General features: G+C 43.9%; 1 protein-coding gene across 3 annotated transcripts; it reads left to right on the top strand.

Moving 5' to 3' along the window:
- Window positions 1-3669: 3669 nt before the first annotated feature.
- Window positions 3670-18086, top strand: Umod (uromodulin). 3 transcript variants are annotated; one of them, XM_087626932.1, is made up of 11 exons: window positions 3670-3902; window positions 4344-4476; window positions 5516-6295; window positions 6384-6491; window positions 7849-8057; window positions 8895-9043; window positions 10842-11087; window positions 14381-14543; window positions 15519-15600; window positions 16293-16334; window positions 17764-18086. In XM_087626932.1, the coding sequence occupies exons 2-11, from the start codon at window positions 4383-4385 to the stop codon at window positions 17823-17825; spliced, it is 1935 nt and encodes a 644-aa protein (XP_087483058.1). In that variant the 5' UTR covers window positions 3670-3902; window positions 4344-4382; the 3' UTR covers window positions 17826-18086.
- The last annotated feature ends 654 nt before the right edge of the window (window positions 18087-18740 follow it).

Here is an 18740-nt window from a genome sequence, read left to right as displayed (position 1 = left end):
CAGGGAGGGAACACACATGAACTCACAGAGAGCCTGCATGGGCTTGCACCAGATGGGGTTCTAGAGTTGAAAGAAGTGGATGAACGCTCTGACTCCTAACCCAGAAGTTAGCCCTAATTGATAGCCACTTGCAAAAAAGAAAAAAACTAGTTTCTTCAAAGGGAGTCTCACTGGGAAAATAAGTCACTTCAAATGGTAGGTCCTATGCCCAGCAGTAGAGGGCCAAGAAAATATGAACTCAGTGTCACCTTTGGAGATTCTTTGTCAGAGAGATTTTCTTTTGTTTTTTCCTACCTTGCAGGTCCTTTGCACATTTGTTGTGGTGTCTTGTTTCAGGTTTTTGGAATTGCTGAATGTGAATGTGTGTGTCTCTACATAGATAAACATTTCTTGAGCTTTTTCTACTTCCTTCTCTTATTTGGCTGTTTTTTATATTCTGATTATTTTGTTCTTTATTTTATTATTATTTCATATTTGAGACAGAAACAGTGTGGATCCAAATGGGAGAGGAGGTTAGAGGAACTGGAAAGAGTAATGGAGGGGGAACCATAATCAGGAGTAACCATAATCAGGGGGAACTATAATCAGGAGGAACCATAATTGAGGGAACCATAATCAGGGGGAACTATAATCAGAATATACTCTATGAAAATATTCTATTTTAATGAAACAAAAACAGTCTGGCCAAAGAGAAGCACTTTGGTCATAACAATTCACATCAAATGCCCTGCCTGTGTTGACAAGTTAAGCGAAAAAATATTTCAAGAGATCCAAGTCTCCTTCAAGACCAAGTATGTACAGAACACTGTCCAAGAAGTAAGACTGCATTTGACAACAGGCATGTCTTTGACAGTGTGGTGTAATTTCAGTGAAGATGGCACTTCAGAAAGCACACTGGTGTGAAATGGAGAGAGTAGATAAATCCTTTGGGAAATTTGGTCACAAAAAGTAGGGTATAAAATAACTTGGTGCGTGTGAGATTAATGGAGTGTCTCTGTAAGTTAGTCTATATAGGATATGGGAATAAGTGAAGGAGAGAAGGGAAGACATTGAAGCACCCAAGGAGAGAGGGCTCTTCCTCCCTTAAGTGAATGATGTGCCCTTTATCCCGAGGAGAAGAGATGCAGGTTGCCTGGAAAGATGAGAGATCAACATTTGTGAAGGATGCCAGGAAGTCATGTCAAAGTAAGTCATCCCACAGGAAGTCATCCCACAGGAAGTCATCCCATGTGTGTAAATGGAGAGAGGGGTCAAGGGTTGAGCAAAGAAGGATAAGCAAGTAAATGGCTGATGCAGATACTCTGAGGATGGCCCAGCTTGTGATGAGTGAAATGGATTTAGTATTATGATGTTATGGCAAGGCTGATGGCCAGGTGGCCAGATCCTTAAATAAGGGGGCATTGCATGGGGGAAGGAGGCCAGAGGAGTGGAAAAGGAAAGTAGATTCAAAAGTACCAGAGGAGCCAGGAAGCAAAGGAGTAGGAGAGATGGGTTCACACAAGTCTTAACCCTCCCCATATGTGTATGAGCATGCACGCAGTGAGCTAGTGTGCGTACATGTGCATATGTGGGTGTGAAGGCCAGAGGCCAATCTTGGGTGTCAATCTTCAGGACCTATCTACCTTGCTTCTGAGACACAGCTTCTCACTGGCCTGGATCTCATTAAGCAGGTTATGCTGGCTGGCCAGCAAGCCCCAGGAATCAGCATGGTTATGCCTCCCTGTGCTGGGACTACAAGAGCACACTATCACACCCAGCTTTTTATGTGGGTGCCGGGGATGGGATTGGTCACAAATCTTTAAGCTTCTGTGGCAGACACTTTAGTGAGTGAGTTACTTTCCTAGTCCTCTACTGAGGTTTCTTCAGGTGGGGAGGAAGGGATGGGATAAGCAAGTTTAGGAATGGTTGGTTTCTTGAATTTCAGAGGGTTTGGGAAATAGAAGCTATATATTCAGTTTTCTGGTTCCCGGCTAGCTTTCTGGGGTGATCACAGCACTGAATAGTAGCCCTGTATGACAGCCACACCAAGGAGACAGGAGTTGGGGTATGGCTCTGGAGTGGTTGGTAGACATAGAAAGGGTTCCTAGTAGCAAGATGTTTGTCATCTCTAGAGACTTAGACAGCCCAGGAAAGTTTGTCCTCTGAGGACCAGCCAGGCACTGAGACTGGAATGCATCAAATCTAGAGACCAGAAAACATAGTGCTAACACTTAGGAATAGACACTAGACCAAAGTCTCCTTGCTCCTACTTAAAGCTTTGCTAATTCTGCAAACTTCAAAAAATTGCCACCTTTAAATCCAGGAGGAATACAAGAATAGAGTTTACATGGGACCTTGTAAGAAAGACACAGGGCATAAGTAACTGAAGTTACAAAGAGAAGAATCAGTGATAGTAAACAAGTACACACACATACATACACACATGCACACATACATACATACATACATACATACATACATACATATGCACACACACATGCATACACACACACATGTAGGCACTAAACATAAACTGCAAAAGTGAACAAAAAGATAATTTTCACTTTAGCAAAGAGAATGGAATGTTGGCCAAAATGAAAGTTATATTCAGAACTATTTTGTACTAGAGGGAGGTTATAAATAATTGCTATTGTTATATTCTATTTTACTCTTTGTGGCAGGGTCTCATGCACCCTAAGTTGGCCTCAAACTCACTATGAAGTTGACAATGGCCTTGAGCTTCTGATCCTCATGTCTGTACTCGCAAGTGCTGGGATTACAGGTGTGCTCCACTATACTCAGTTTATGCCGTGCTAAGGACTGAGCCAGAGATATATATGTACATATGCTTTGGTCTAAAACTTTCACTTCTAGTACATTATGAAGAGACAGAATAAGAAATGTCCCAAGAAAGTCAATGTGGTTGTCATGGTTATGCTTCCTGCTCAGTCAATACAGTGGCTTTTTCTCAACACAGTGACATCTATTGTATCAAGGTTTGGATTTCCTTCTATGTGGAGCTGGGTGTGGCTTGTGGCTCAGCTTCTAGCTATTTCTATCTGTGACTCCATATCAGCAAAGCATCCAGTGCAGAATTTGATTGAATCAAATGTCACCAAGTATTTTCACTTACATCATCTCCATTAACCAGCATCACTGTTCAGGGTGAAGCATCTCATCTCATGGCAAAGGAAATGGTCTCATGAAATAGAAGAGTTAAATTCCCTAGGATACAAGTCATGGTGGACTCAGGCAAACAGCCTCTTCAATTATAAGATAATTCCCCAACCCAAGGATCCTCTACTGTCTGGACTCTAGTCTTGTCTGACAGAGGTCCAGTTGAGGGATGTCCAGATGGTCTTGCAACCTGATAACTTTCTCAGAGACTCTCTCTTTCCTGTCTGGACTCTAGTGGGGAGGACTAATCTGGTGAAGCTGTTCTTCAGATCAGGTGTGTGTTCCAGGCTTCGAAGCAAATGTTTCTGTTATCCTAACCCAGGCTGGCTTCAGATATTGTCTTTTTTCCTGCCCCTTTGGTATTGGGTCCACCTTGTCCTTGCCCAGGTCTAAGAAAAAGCCCAGAACCTTGGCACTGCTTTGCCAGTTAATGTCTAACCGAGGAATGTCTTGCTGCCAAAAGGTGCAAACAGAGACCTTGTATTTCCAGGCACAGGTGTGACCCCCAATGTCAATCATTTTCTGTCTCTAACTACCAGAGGAAAAACTAACAACAACAGCCTCATGGTTTGGAAAAGGTGAACTCTATGCCAAATGGGAAGAAAAATTCTACCCCCACAGAAACAATCTCAAGGGGCAGAAGCAGAGAATAATTGGAGGGAGAGGGCCAGCCAAGGGCAGACATATATATATATATTGATCACAGGCACTTACTTGTGAATGGACCAGTCCTGTCCTGGGTTCAGGTAAGACTGTCTGGAGCTGTGATCTCTCGTATCCACCTCTCTATCTAATCCCATCCTCTTTCAGGGCAGTTGAGAGGAAGTTTAGCATCTGGACACTGGGGTCCTGTCGCTGACCATCATGTTATCCTGGTTTGCTGCTGTAAAATTTAGCATAATGTTTGCATCCATCTAGAGTTATTTCACCTGTTGCAACCACAAGCAATCATTTTGAAAATAGTAATATGTATTATAGTCTTCCTTATCCATATAAACGGTGTCTCCTGGTCTATATAAGTGATGTTTTCTGATCCATATAAAAGGTACATGACAAAAGCATTTCTTCTGTCTATAGGGAAGGGGATTAGATTATGCACGCGCCTCACCCAGCTCTGTTCTCAAGATTCCAGGCATCAGAAACACAAGGGAAATCCAAAGTACCCAACCTATCCTTGCCTTCGGCAGGTGTTTCCAGGACCAGAAATAGAGGGCAGAGCACAAAGGATGGGGCAGCTGCTCTCTTTGACCTGGCTGCTGCTGGTTATGGTGGTAACCCCCTGGTTCACTGTAGCTGGAGCCAATGACTCACCAGAAGCAAGTAAGTGTGTGTGTGTGTGTGTGTGTGTGTGTGTGTGTGTGCGTGCGTGCGTGCGTGTGTGTGTGTGTGTGTGTGCGCGCGCGTGTGTGTAGAGCAATGTTCCCTTTGCAGGAGCAATCTTAGCCCCTCTTTTATCACACTTGATATGATCTTTATTCTAAGCCTATTCCTCGGATTGTAATGAGCACAGGACTCACTTCAAAGTTTTGTTAAGGTGCAAATTCTGCTTTAGTAGGTCTAGCAAGGAGCCTGAGACTCTGAATTAATAACAGCGTGTGGATGATTTTGATGGCAGGACAAGGGGCTAGTACATCTCCAAATCATATCTGCATTTCACTATAAAGTCACGAGCATGCCCAGTTACATAAGAGGTTTGACTCACTTCTTCTATGAGTGTGAGGTCATCCCATGGGGGTAGCTTTGCCTTCTACCCTGGAATACTTTGGAGTCACATTAAATATAATTGTGAGGTCATGGTTAAAAGCACATGTTCTGTGGTCAGGCCATGTGTGTGTACCCTGTTTGACAACGTGTAAGAGACTTGCTCTTTCGGAATCTCAATGTTCTGTTCTGTAAATAAAGAAAATAAAGATGGGTACCTGGTGGTACATTGGGAAAGATTTGGTAACCTCCAAAATGAAAAGTACACATCTTTTGCCAGACACACAGTGATGGTAAGCTTTTTCCTTCTACTGTTAAAAGTGGAGCGTCAGTGTCCTGGCAAACGGGCTGGAGATCTTCAGAGAGAAGAGACGCTGGGCAGGGTCTTGATGAAGTCTGAATAGGCAGAGAAAAGGACCTGAATAGAAGGCACAGATTGGAAAGGCTGTTAGCCCTGGTGACAAGTTAGCCCTTTGATGTGACAATATGGTCATTTTAAAAGAAGGCACAATGGGAAGGCCCTGCATGCCTAACTAGATGAGTAGAAAAGTCTACTGGGGGGAGCTCGGATGGGTGGGTTTTGAAGGTGTCAACAATGTAACAAGTCCTGGGATTTGCCGGCTGTTGAGGTTCTGAGGCTGGGCTCTTCTGTTCACAGGAAGGTGTTCTGAATGCCACGACAATGCCACCTGTGTGTTGGATGGGGTGGTCACCACATGCTCCTGCCAGGCAGGCTTCACTGGAGATGGGCTGGTGTGTGAGGACATAGATGAGTGTGCCACCCCGTGGACTCACAACTGCTCCAACAGCATCTGCGTGAACACACTGGGCTCCTACGAGTGCTCCTGTCAGGATGGCTTTCGTCTGACGCCTGGGCTGGGCTGCATTGATGTGAATGAGTGCACAGAGCAGGGGCTCAGTAACTGTCATTCCCTGGCTACCTGTGTCAACACGGAAGGCAGCTACTCATGCGTGTGTCCCAAGGGCTATAGAGGGGATGGTTGGTACTGTGAGTGCTCCCCTGGCTCCTGTCAGCCAGGGCTGGACTGCTTGCCTCAGGGTCCCAGTGGAAAGCTGGTGTGCCAAGACCCCTGCAATGTCTATGAAACCCTGACTGAGTACTGGCGCAGCACAGACTATGGTGCCGGCTACTCCTGTGACTCAGATATGCACGGCTGGTACCGGTTCACAGGCCAGGGTGGCGTTCGCATGGCTGAGACCTGTGTGCCCGTCCTGAGGTGCAACACGGCTGCACCCATGTGGCTCAATGGCTCGCATCCTTCGAGCAGAGAGGGCATTGTGAGCCGCACAGCCTGCGCACACTGGAGCGACCACTGCTGCCTGTGGTCCACAGAGATCCAGGTGAAGGCCTGCCCTGGTGGCTTCTATGTTTACAACTTGACAGAGCCCCCTGAGTGCAATCTGGCTTACTGCACCGGTGAGTCTGGCAATGCCCTACATCCTTAGTCTGCAGGGGTCGGTCTTGAGGCACAAGCTGTTGATTATTTGTATTGGTAATATTGCAGATCCTAGCTCCGTGGAGGGGACTTGCGAAGAATGCGGGGTAGATGAAGACTGCGTATCTGATAACGGCAGATGGCGCTGCCAGTGTAAACAGGACTTCAACATTACAGGTGAGACCCAGAGGGAGATATTTTGAGAGAATGATCAGCACTTAGCGGTGAGGCTCATGCTGGTGTGGGCCTGTGACCTAGACGATACATATCCAATCAGTGAGCTGGAAAGCCTGGGCAGTTTGAGGTTCCTCCTCACTTGGTTCCTAAGTTCTCAGAGGGTAGGGGCTGGGGGGACCTCTTCCTATTCAGTATCTTCTTTCTGAGGACCCCATGGCGGGATCACTAGGTAACCAGAAGCTGCTGAGCCACCTGCCACATCAGAACTGGATTGTAGCAGTTCTATGGTCAGTGTACATTACAGGACAAGGCACTGGTCCCCTCTCCTCTTGTTTCCTCATGGTGTCATTGAAGACGGCTGAGTCTGTTCCAGACTTGGGTCATGTGTTGTTTGATGGTCTGATCCTGCTGATAATCCAAGTATTCTTTGTATGGTGAATTGTATGATGAACACAGTCCTCTCCAAGTTGGTGGTGCTTGCTTCCTTGAGGTTGGTTCAGGGTGTGGGCAGTCATATTACATTTGCAAATAACGCCTCACAAGGTTAGCTGTGGAAAGGAACACATGGGCAGGAAGTTATTAAGTTTCTGTTGTGCTTTAGTAAAATACTTTCACAAGACTAAATGAATTTTTTAAAAAAATTAAAAAGTTATATGCAATGGGGTGTGTGTGTGTGTGTGTGTGTGTGTGTGTGTGTGTGTGTGAGTGTGTGTGTGTTGTGTATATGTGAGGAGGGCCTCAAGTACCATGGCACATGGGTGGAGATAAGAAAACAACTTGCGGAACTTGGTTCTGTTTTTCTACTGTATAGTTCCTAGAGCCTGAACTTAGGTAGTAAGGCTTGACAGCAAACACCTTTACCCACAGAGTCATACATCAACCCCCAAATACTTGACTAATAAGAAAAACATTCTAGCTTTTCATTATTGTTTACTCCAAACCCTGAGCCTATTCTTTGTCCAAGAGGGAAACTAACTAGTACATGGCCTCAGAGTCACCATCAATGAGGGGACTGGCACCTGCATGTAGCAAGGATACCAGAATAAATGGCAATTAATTTTTTCTTTTTTCTATTTTCTCCTGTCATCTGGATTTGATGTTAATAATGGATGAGTGAAAGACCCTCAAACTAACCTAAATTTTGTATACAAAAGGAGCATGGAGCTGGGTGGCTGGCAGTTGGACCTACCCATTGATGTTCATAATTCAGTTTTGTCTGGGAGAGAACTGTGATTAGCCTAAGGCATCTTAAGTGCCACCATCTGGTAGTCAGCCCAGTGAACATGCTGTGACCCTGGGGAAATGCCTGGCCTCAGAGGCACAGGCTCCTAATCCTGCTGTTTCTGACCATTTTCAGATGTCTCCCTCTTGGAGCACAGGCTGGAGTGTGAGGCCAATGAAATCAAGATATCCCTCAGCAAGTGCCAGCTACAGAGTTTGGGCTTTATGAAGGTCTTCATGTACCTGAATGACAGACAGTGCTCAGGCTTCAGTGAGAGGGGTGAACGAGACTGGATGTCCATAGTGACTCCTGCCAGGGATGGTCCCTGTGGGACAGTATTGAGGGTAAGTCTTTGCCAGTAGAGACAGTAGGGTTAGAATGCTTAGTGCCAGGTTAAGCCCTAAGTCTACCCCTTGTACAAGCTTTGGGTGAGTTGTTTGACCTGACTGAATAATTTCATCATGGAGGGATTGTTACTTCTCTGTAGGGTGTTGAGAGGATTAAATTAACCCCTGTGTCTGATCTAATCTTGATCTATAAAGATGGCTTCCCATTTTACACACAGGAAAGGTAGGGCTAGGCTGGCAGAGATGGCTTCCAGCCACTAGGGTCAACATTGGGACAAGAGGAAAGCCTGTTTGTGTCCAGGGATCCTGAGGAGAACCTGGCCCCCCAGAGCTCTCTGCAGTGATCAGCCCATAATGTTTGTGTGGCTGGTGCCTGGCTTTCTCCTGTCTCTTGCATCCCTGGAAAGAAAGTGTGAAGAAGTAAAAGAACAGATGGAAAGGAAGAAATTGTTATTTGTTAGGGACAGTGTAAAAAGACATTAGGGATAGCCTGCATATGATTTTTAGTTTTTAAGAGAAAACTTGCAGTTTTGAAACTAGCCCAGGCTTTGTAGATCCCTTGCTCTGCAGGGATATACTCAGATCTTAGGGAACCATGAATTCCCATCCCTTCATCCTTGAAGCAGAGATTCAACAGTCCAGTCACTCTAGGCATGGTAATGCAGAAGGAGGATGTAGCTCATGGTCTTGAACACGATGTCTTCTCCTAAAGTCACTTCTGTTGTGACACAGAGATGGAGAGGGCAGCTTTCAGGTGTCCAGACAATCTCATTGGCTGTAAAATCCTGCTCAGTGTCTTATGTCCCTTCTCCTACTCCTCTTCCCCCAACACAGAGAAATGAAACCCACGCCACCTACAGCAACACCCTCTACCTGGCAAGTGAGATCATCATCAGGGATATCAACATCAGAATCAACTTTGAATGCTCTTACCCTCTGGACATGAAAGTCAGTCTGAAGACCTCCCTACAGCCTATGGTTAGGTGAGGGTGCAAGGACCTCCAGTGATCCTGGGGGCTTCAGCCTAGAATCCCTAACCCTAATCCCCTTAGCCCCTTACCCTCTTACCTCTTCATCTCCTCAGCCCCTTAACCCCTCAGTCCCTCACCCTTCACTCCTTCAGACCCTCAGATCTTCAGCCATGAGATCTTCAGCTGCCTTGCCAAATAGGAACTGGCTTTGGAGGCTGGGAGGCAGGATTGCTTAGTGGAGACAGTGAGGAATCCCCGAACCCAGATTCCAGCCCAGACTTTGACATATATTTACTGGATAGCTGTGGGGAGCCCAGATCCACCATCTAACTGTTGCCCCCATGTGCAAGGGGGATTTAACAATACTTTCATTGCCTTTGTTAGGACAATGATATTTTGCAAAAGTGAATAAAATACTAGTCTCTGTCTTTTCAGAAGGATTGGGTGGTCTTGCTTCTGGAAGGGATTTTGAGAAATCATATCTCATATTTAGATCTCAGTTTTTATCCTCTGAATTGAAAATGTCTGATTAAAGAAGAATTTACAGATCATGCTCTTCAGAGCTGCCTTGATTGGGTGCAAAAGTAGCTGGAGAGGTGAACCAGAAAAACTCTGTCCATTTTGATGAAAAATAGAATTCTTTTGCTAAATGAAATTGAAAGTCTTGAGTATGGTGAGTCACAAGCCACTGATGCTCATGTTGGGAAAGACAACAACAGGTGCAATCACTAGTAATTATTGAGCATTTGCTCTATGCTAAACATCATGTTAAATGCTTTATAGGAAACATCTCATGAGAGTATTACAGTAACTCTAAAAGAGTGGCTCTCAACCTCCCTAATGCTGTACCCCTTTAGTACCGTTCCTCATGCTGTGGTGACCCCCAACCATAAAATTATTTTCGTTGCTATTTCATAACTATAATTTTGCTAGTGTCATAAATCACAGTATAAATGTTTTGAGAGATAGAGGTTTGCCAAAGGAGTCGTGATTCATAGGTTGAGAACTGCTACAATAGAAAGGGCAGACTCAGGGAAGAGTTCTGGGCTGATATGTGTCTGACTTGCTTACTTTGGGTTATTGAATAGAGTGAATTGGGATAATGTACTCATGTCCTGGGCCTGCCTTTAAGATGCCAGAGCAATACGTATGTGACCAAATCTCTCTGGGGCTCATGGGAGTATCAGCCTGATTTCCATTGTAAAGTGGACCTCTGTGTGGCTGGGCATGTCTCAGACACCTTATTTTGTGTGACACAAACACCTCTTTCTCCTTTGAGAGACCATCCAATGGAATTCCTATTAGCTTGAGTGTTTAGATTAAAAGCCACCTATTTATAAGACCCAGTCTCCTGTAGGTATCAAAAGTAACATTATGATGGATCCTCAGAACTCAAGTCTGCAGGACTCCTGACAGCTCACCTTTTTTTGCCTTTTAAGGCTGAGACTCAAGAAGTCCAGGCAGGTCCCTCAAAAATTTGTCCTATTTTGAAAAATGGTAGCAAGGGGCCACCAGGGTTGCAGTGGTCATGATACTCAAGACATGGTGTATGGATCTGTAACATCAGAATCATCAGGACCTTGCTAGAGATGTAGAACCCTCAGTGGTACTTGAGATCTGCTCAGTCTGAGTACCCTTCTTCCCAACATCCCATACCCCTGTGTCACTGCAGTTTGCCAATCTGCGATGAGGGATCCAGTGCCGCCACTGAATAAAAACACCAGATAACTACAAGATGGCTGACCAAAAAGTGTAACCATCTGTGAGTGTTCTCAACTTGGTCCTCTTACCAGCTCTTCTTCCTCTACAGTGCCTTGAACATCAGCTTGGGTGGGACAGGCAAGTTCACTGTGCAGATGGCACTGTTCCAGAACCCTACCTACACACAGCCTTACCAAGGTCCTTCTGTGATGCTCTCCACTGAGGCTTTTCTGTATGTGGGCACCATGCTGGATGGGGGTGACTTGTCCCGGTTTGTACTGCTAATGACCAACTGCTATGCCACACCCAGTAGCAACTCCACGGACCCTGTAAAATACTTCATTATCCAGGACAGGTAAAGCATTTGATCCTATGTGGGGTCTCATAGATGGGGTCTGGAGAGATGTCTTTAGAATTAATGGGGGAAGTGTATCTTCATAATCCGGTAGCTGAAATTTAGCATCCTGACCCACTCCAAATACAGGCAAAAAGCCACAAAAGGGTTCCATCCTTGAGAATGCAGGGATCTACCTATGCAATTCATTAGTTTTTAGCTCCGAATTCATTAGGATTCTCCCTAAATCTTATTATGTAATGACTTTGCAAGTATGTAAAGCACATATCAAATGGTTTTTAAAAAAAAAACATTTTAAGAGGTGTGCCTAGAGTTAACTGTTTTTCTTTGTATTCTTGAAACATCTTGTTTTATGAAAGAAAACATTCTATTTGAAGAGAGTTCCGTACGTTCACTGGAGTGCCAGGTGGGCATCCATGACTCAGAAAATATAAGAAACCTAATGGAAAGAGAGGATCTGGCTGGAAAGAGTACAGAATGGGCGTGGTCAGCTAAGGAGCTGCTGGAACCATGAGGGCACGGGTGTGCTGTCCCTTCCATAAGAGGCCTTAATTAATAGATATTTTGAAAGTTTGCTGATTTCCAGGTGGTGTGGTTGCCCTGGTGAGGACAAGAGTTGAAACCCATTACACTCACGCAGCTTAAATTCTGAAGGCAAGATGCAGTTACATGAAAGTGAGATATGCAGAGTGCTGGAGAGAAAAGGCCTCTTGGATGAATGAATTCGGGGAGGAAGAGGCTTCTCTGCCTATGATGCAGGCAGGGGGGTATTCCTGAGAGGCCTTGACTTACCCTCTCCTGAGGATGGTCTTTAGAATCAGCCTGATTACCTGGAAGATACATGCTCACCCAATTTTCACCCTCTGCTTAGAATATACCTTTGTTATAAAGTAGAAGTCTGTTCTAGAATTTCTCATTATGAATAGTGCCCAACTAACACCTGATAGCTTTGTTCTATTTGTAAGATCTCTTCTGTTCATATGACAAGTTATACAATGGGATTGCCATGTGTAGTCACGATCAATATGTATGCAGGATTGTGTCCTAAGAAAGAAAAAAGATTAAATAAGCAACAATACAGATGTTGGGACACACAGGCAACCTGGAATTGTGACAATGTTGACATGATTGTGACAGGGCATGAGAAGGATATGAGCTCCATCCTTGGCTTTTCCATTTCCTTGCTCTGAGGTGCAAGTCAACTCATGTACTTGGATGTTTGTTTTCTCATATGCCACATGGGGATAAATAACACATGCTCTGCAGGAAACTCTAATGTTATTTTTCATGAGTATAAAATTGCTTCAAGAATGTCCTAAAAAAGCAGGAAGAAATGTGGTGTGTATTTGTGTCTCTGTGTGGGTGCATGAGGAAGCTGGCCTGAGCGTTATGACTCATGGAGAAGTGTTACATCACAAGACAGGAGGCAAGTTGAGGACACTGAAGGTGACCAGAGAGGACACTAGGATATCTGCTTGGGTTGAGTATTTGGGGCTGTCATGAGCTGTGTTGAATATGGATTTCCATTTTGGAATGGGTTACTGCTTAATTTCATGTCATCGTCGGTTTCCTCTTGTTCTTGTTCTTGTTGTTGTTCTTCTTGTTCTTGTTGTTGTTCTTCTTGTTCTTGTTGTTGTTCTTCTTGTTCTTGTTGTTGTTCTTCTTGTTCTTGTTCTTCTTGTTCTTGTTCTTCTTGTTCTTCTTGTTCTTCTTCTTGTTCTTGTTCTTCTTCTTATTATTATTCTTATTCCTCCTCCTCTTTTTCTTCTTCTTCTTCTTGTTCTTGTTTTTCTTGTTCTTCTTTCTTGTTCTTCTTCTTGTCCTTGTTCCTGTTCTTGTTCTTCTTGTTCTTGTTCTTCTTGTTCTTGTTCTTCTTCTTGTTCTTGTTCTTCTTGTTCTTCTTCTTGTTCTTGTTCTTCTTCTTGTTCTTGTTCTTCTTGTTCTTCTTCTTGTTCTTGTTCTTCTTATTATTATTATTCTTATTCCTCCTCCTCTTTTTCTTCTTCTTCTTGTTTTTCTTGTTCTTCTTCTTTCTTGTTCTTCTTCTTCTTTCTTGTTCTTCTTCTTGTCCTTGTTCCTGTTCTTGTTCTTCTTGTTCTTCTTGTTCTTGTTCTTCTTGTTCTTCTTCTTGTTCTTGTTCTTGTTCTTCTTCTTGTTCTTGTTCTTCTTGTTGTTCTTGTTCTTCTTGTTCTTGTTCTTCTTGTTCTTGTTCTTCTTGTTCTTCTTGTTCTTGTTCTTGTTCTTCTTGTTCTTCTTCTTGTTCTTCTTGTTCTTCTTGTTCTTGTTCTTCTTGTTCTTGTTCTTCTTCTTCTTCTTCTTCTTCTTCTCCTCCTCCTCCTCCTCCTCCTCCTCCTTCTCCTTCTCCTTCTCCTTCTCCTCCTCCTCCTTCCCCTTCTCCTTCTCCTCCTTCTCCTTCTCCTCCTTCTTTTCCTCCTCCTCTTCCTTGTCTTTCTCTTTTTACTCCTTCTTTTCCTCTTTCTATCTCTTCTTCCTTCACTCCCTCCTGCTCCTTCTTCTCTTCCTCCTCCCCTCCTTCTCTCCTCCTTCTCCTCCTCTTTCTTCTTCCCTCTTCCTTCTTCTTCCTTCTTCTTTCTTCTTCATTTTCTTCCTCTTCCTCTTTTTTCCCCTCCTCCTTTTTTTCAAGTAGAGTTTGGGATGCTAGGATTGGATCTGATTTATAGTGGTTATCTAATACAGAGTGAATGCTGCTTTGAATGATTCTTTATTGGTTCTTTAATTTGCCATTCTAGCTTTCTTCTAAATTATCTTTGGACAACCATGAAATGTAACAGGCATACCCAGTTCACATGCCCAGAATGGCCAGTACAAATGTGAACTTCTGGATGCCATTAAATGCATTGCAGTTCGGGGCACACACTTGTGTAGGATCAGGAGCTGGCAGGACTCCCTGGTTTCTGTGGAACAGGCACCCATTCAACAGCATAGAACAGACACTGATTCTTGAATATGCATCCCTATCAATGAGAAGTTTCTGACTTCTGGATTGTTCCAACTCTGTAGTTGAAGTTTTTTTTTTTTATCAATTTTTAGCCCCAAAGATGGCATTTTAAGTACTTTGCAAAAAATAACTAAGTTAACCCTCACAATTATTTTTTGACATGGACTATAATTAATACTCCTGTATGCTTATTGAGAAATTGAGGAAAAAAGATTTAACTGGCTGCCCAAAGTCACACGGCTAACAGGTAATGATGTAGTATTAAAACCTAAGAAGTAGAGCTTCAAAGTCTTGGCTTAACAAACTCTATCATATCTTAATTTTCCCCATTCAGATGTCCACATACAGAAGATACAACCATTCAGGTGACAGAGAATGGCGAGTCCTCTCAGGCCCGGTTCTCTATTCAGATGTTCCGGTTTGCAGGAAACTCCGACCTTGTCTACCTTCACTGCGAGGTGTACCTGTGTGACACTATGAGTGAGCAGTGTAAACCTGTGAGTCATATACCCACCATAACAGCCCATCTCTATCATCAAGACATTTGGCCACAGGCATAAAAGAAGACATGAATTTGTGATGTTTTCCTATCTTAACATAAGGGCACAGAGCTGCAAGATAGAGTGGGCAGGGCCAATCAGGGCACTTAGTCTACCTGACTGTTAGGAAGCAGTGACTGTCTCAGAGTGCTTGGCTAATAAATTGGCCTTATTTGCAAACTGCAAGCATATCTGTCAATGAGAGGAGCTAAGCTTCCGGTGTTATATGCAACTCAGTTGTTTTAATATATTCAAGCTTCACAAAAATTCACCAATACTTTCTCTCTTTCTCAATTGGAAAAATTCAAAATGCTTAAGTGACTTGTCCACAATAAGTGGCCAGGCTGGGTGTGAGCTCCTATCTTCTATATGAGGCAGGAGGATGCTCTTCTGACCTGGCCACCCACATGTCGTGGTAAATCTCCAACCCAAATAAGCCTCTGCAAGGAAAACACGACTAAATTAATATAAATATAAGCTGCATGCCTAGATTGGGCATATCTACCACTACACTACTCTATTCCCCAGCTATGAAATCCCTCATAACTTGTCATTTCTCCAGGCCACATGCTTCTGTTCCATTTTCCTTCCACCTCCTTCTCTTCAGTCTTCCTCTTTCTCCTTCCTCCTCTCATTCTTCCTTTCACTCTCTCCTCATAGCCCCAAAATGTTTTAGCTCCACCTCTCTTCCACTGCCTTATCACTGACTCTAGCCTTTATTTTACAAGTTAAACTGGGGAGAGGGTTCACGTGAAGTCACCTGAGTACATGATTCACTCCACATCCCAGGCAGCCTCTCTTGAGGAAGCAGAATTAGTATCAAAATTCAAATAGCACCAGGGCAATCCACAATACCCACGTCTTATGCCAGGATCATACTCTACCTTCCTCTCCACACATGAGTGATTTTTCTGTGTCATTCTTCCCCCACAGACCTGTTCTGGTACTAGATATCGAAGTGGGAACTTCATAGATCAGACCCGTGTCCTGAACTTGGGTCCCATCACACGACAAGGTGAGAGATCTACTTTTCTGTCATGCTTCTGAATGGGGAAGAGGCAAGGTGGCAGAGCCTGGCTTCTTGGGCCTACTGGGAACTGAAGAATGAGCATCTGTGGACTCTCTGGGCATAAGGTGGGCTATCCGCTGCCTTGCTCTTTTACCAGTTGTAGAGGATTCATTCATTCATTCATTCATTCATTCATTCATTGCGGAGACATTCTTTGGTGCTTACTGTGGTTTAAGATCTTGTGACAAGCCCAGCAGATCTGCTCCCTCGGATCTTATTGATTAGTAGGGAAAATGGCATCGTTTAGATGTGTAGAACTGCAGTTGCCTTGGCGTAGTAAGAACATGTACACAGACTTTGGGACTGTCCTGAACAAGGAAACAAACACAGTCTTGGTGATGGAGAAAGATGGAAAAGAAACTGACCTGTTAGGAGAACTGAGGGAAGCTAGGCTGGTGGTGTTGGATAAACTAGTGTAGGTGGGGCAAGTGCTGTGGAACTTTGTAGATCATGATAGGTTTTAAAGCCATTCTTCTGAAGGCAATGGGAGTGGGGCTCTGGAACGATCCAGTTTAGGGGAGAGGCATGGTCAGATTTTGGTTTCAGAAAGATGACTTTGACTATGCAGGGAAGCTTATCTCAGCTTCCTTGGAAGTCACATGCCTTACTTCTCATGGATCTTTCTGTTTCTCCCAAAGGTGTCCAGGCCTCAGTGTCCAAGGCTGCTTCCAGCAACTTGGGTAAGTTTAGGTTCTTTTTGTATAGTTACCTGCCCCATGACAGCCCTCTCTGGTTTCTATCTGGGGGTCTGAGTGGACGGGAGGGCATCGCCTTCAGAGCCTGAGATACCAAGAAGTGATTTCTCTTGGAAACATCTAGACATTGGTCTTTATTCATGTACACACTCATGCTGTCTCACAGTAGTGTGCAGGAACAGAGGCATGACCCAACAGCCTGAGAGAATGTAGTATCCAGTATCCAGGTATATTTGCACACATGCTCAGATCTCTATGATATCACACACATTTTAACTGTGTGCATATTTGTATCTGCTTACACACAGATCACACACTCCTATTTGCATAGACATACACATACTAATATCTGCACACAGCTTACACACATATCTGTACACAAACCATTGATACTCATACACACACACACATCTTCACACACATTCATGAACATACAGAATATACATATTCACATCTGTATATGAATCACAAACATTCAGGTCTGCATGCACAAACCATACACACTCACATCTGTGCACAAACCATACATACTCATATCCTCGCACAGACTGTACACACTCATGTCTGCATATAGACCAGGCACACTCATGTTTGCACACATATCACAATACTCACATATGCAATACAGATCCCATATGTTCATAAATGCACATCCTGATTACATACATTCGTATCTGCACACACAGATCACACGTGTTTGTGTCTTTTTACACAGATGTACACAGAGCTGCAGTTCTCCCAAGGACATGTACATCTGCCCTACCCTTTTCTTGGTTGGCACTTCCTGAAGCTGAGGGTCATCTCTAACACCTCCCGGGGTTGTTCCACAGGCTACAAATATTTGCTGAGGGCTACTTTTTGCCAACTGAGCCAGTCAAACATGAAACTTTTTTTTTTTTTGCTTCTTCAGGCCTCAGACCACAAAAGCCAGAAACTGGTGATATTTTTGTGGCCTTTCTCTTATGCCTGCTGCCTTATTTGACACTTTAGATGAAAATTGAATCCACATAACAAATGCCTTTCTTGGCTTGTAGAACCTGGATCTAAGAGAGCTGTTACACTGACCTGGTGTTTATCATAAGTTCTGTATCACTGAGCTCGGAGCTGGAAAGTTGTGGTGCTCCTATGACTTAGGCTTGTCCTCTGTGCCTAACCTTCAGGGTCTCTGGGATGGTTGAGTGTGTTAGGTACTAGAAGAGCATCCATACCAAGTATTCACTACTGCCATTTTCAAACCACTTCAAATGGAATGGAGTCTTTATCTACTTTCCCACCCAAAGCATACACCTTCTTCTAACTGCCTAGTAAGAAAGAGTAGTCTCCTTCTTGGCTATTCTGTAGGAAACTGTCTTGTGTTGTTCTGCACAAAAGGATACCAACATCTGCCATGTTCCTATATTTGTTTACCTTTTAGGGTTCCTGAGCATCTGGCTGCTGCTGTTTCTCTCAGCTACTTTGACCCTGATGGTTCATTGATGGAAAACAGAAAACCTGGTGTGGCTCCCAGTTCACTTCCTGCTGGCCAGGAGTGGGGATGCAGGCTGGTAAGCAGCCAGGAGAGAGGGAGCTCACACTGCCTCCAGCTTGCACTTACCCTTTTCCTTTAACCCTCACCATCAAAACCGAGTTGATATCTTTCAATGCTGCTGATTCTTCAACTGGAACATGTAATGTGTCTGTACATGAAGCCCCTGTCTCTTTAAGGAATGTATCAAAATAATAAGTTTAAAACAATCAGCTTTTGGAGTCGTTAATTCAAATCATTATGGAGCACACAGTTGCTGTGAGCACTGTCTGTGGTGCTGAGCATTACACGGTGGGAATAAAACAGATCCTTTCCTTATCTTTATGTACTTCACAGTTGCTCCAAGAAACGGGGCTCAATGAGTTTTCTGCCATGTGACCCCAGATAAGACACACAATGTATATGAACTTCACTTGTCTATTCATTCATGTTTACATCCATCCTTCCATTCAAAACATTTGCCAAGTCACTACTGTGCTGGTTTCTGAGATCTGCTGGGGATATAGCAGTCAGCATAGACAGTGAGCAATTCCAAAGGTTGCCAGAGACTCAAGGAGTAGAGACTTTAACAGACAACAGGAGCTGGCTGATTCCTTGCAATGGGAGACAAACCTGATCCTCTCATAGGGCTCTGTGGTTTTTCAGAAATGCGTTTTGAGGACTCCACATGTTCTAGGCCTACACCAAATGCTAAGAAACATTTGTTGATAAGACAGAGTCAGTCCCTGCTGTGTAGCTCTCAGGTCCTAAGGAAGAGATGTTGAAGCAATGGCAGGTGTCTTATGTCTCCTTCGGACTCCTGTTTACTGGATTTTTACTTGTGAATCTTAAAGTTGTAGGCCTTTTCTCAACCATCAGCAGCGGGG

This window comes from Rattus norvegicus, chromosome 1 (assembly GCF_021556685.1).
Source record: "Rattus norvegicus strain SHRSP/BbbUtx chromosome 1, alternate assembly SHRSP_T2T, whole genome shotgun sequence".
Classification (NCBI taxonomy): domain Eukaryota; kingdom Metazoa; phylum Chordata; class Mammalia; order Rodentia; family Muridae; genus Rattus; species Rattus norvegicus.
Note: the sequence above shows the minus strand (reverse complement) of the source record. Positions and strands in the feature narration are given on the sequence as shown.

Excerpts from the sequence above, each read along its gene's own strand:
- Umod (XM_087626932.1), top strand. The coding sequence starts at position 4,383 with ATGGGGCAGCTGCTCTCTTTGACCTGGCTGCTGCTGGTTATGGTGGTA. Across the intron at positions 9,044-10,841 it reads TCCCTACAGCCTATGGTTAG|TGCCTTGAACATCAGCTTGG; the intron begins GTGAGGGTGCAA and ends CTTCCTCTACAG. Across the intron at positions 15,601-16,292 it reads GGGTCCCATCACACGACAAG|GTGTCCAGGCCTCAGTGTCC; the intron begins GTGAGAGATCTA and ends TTTCTCCCAAAG.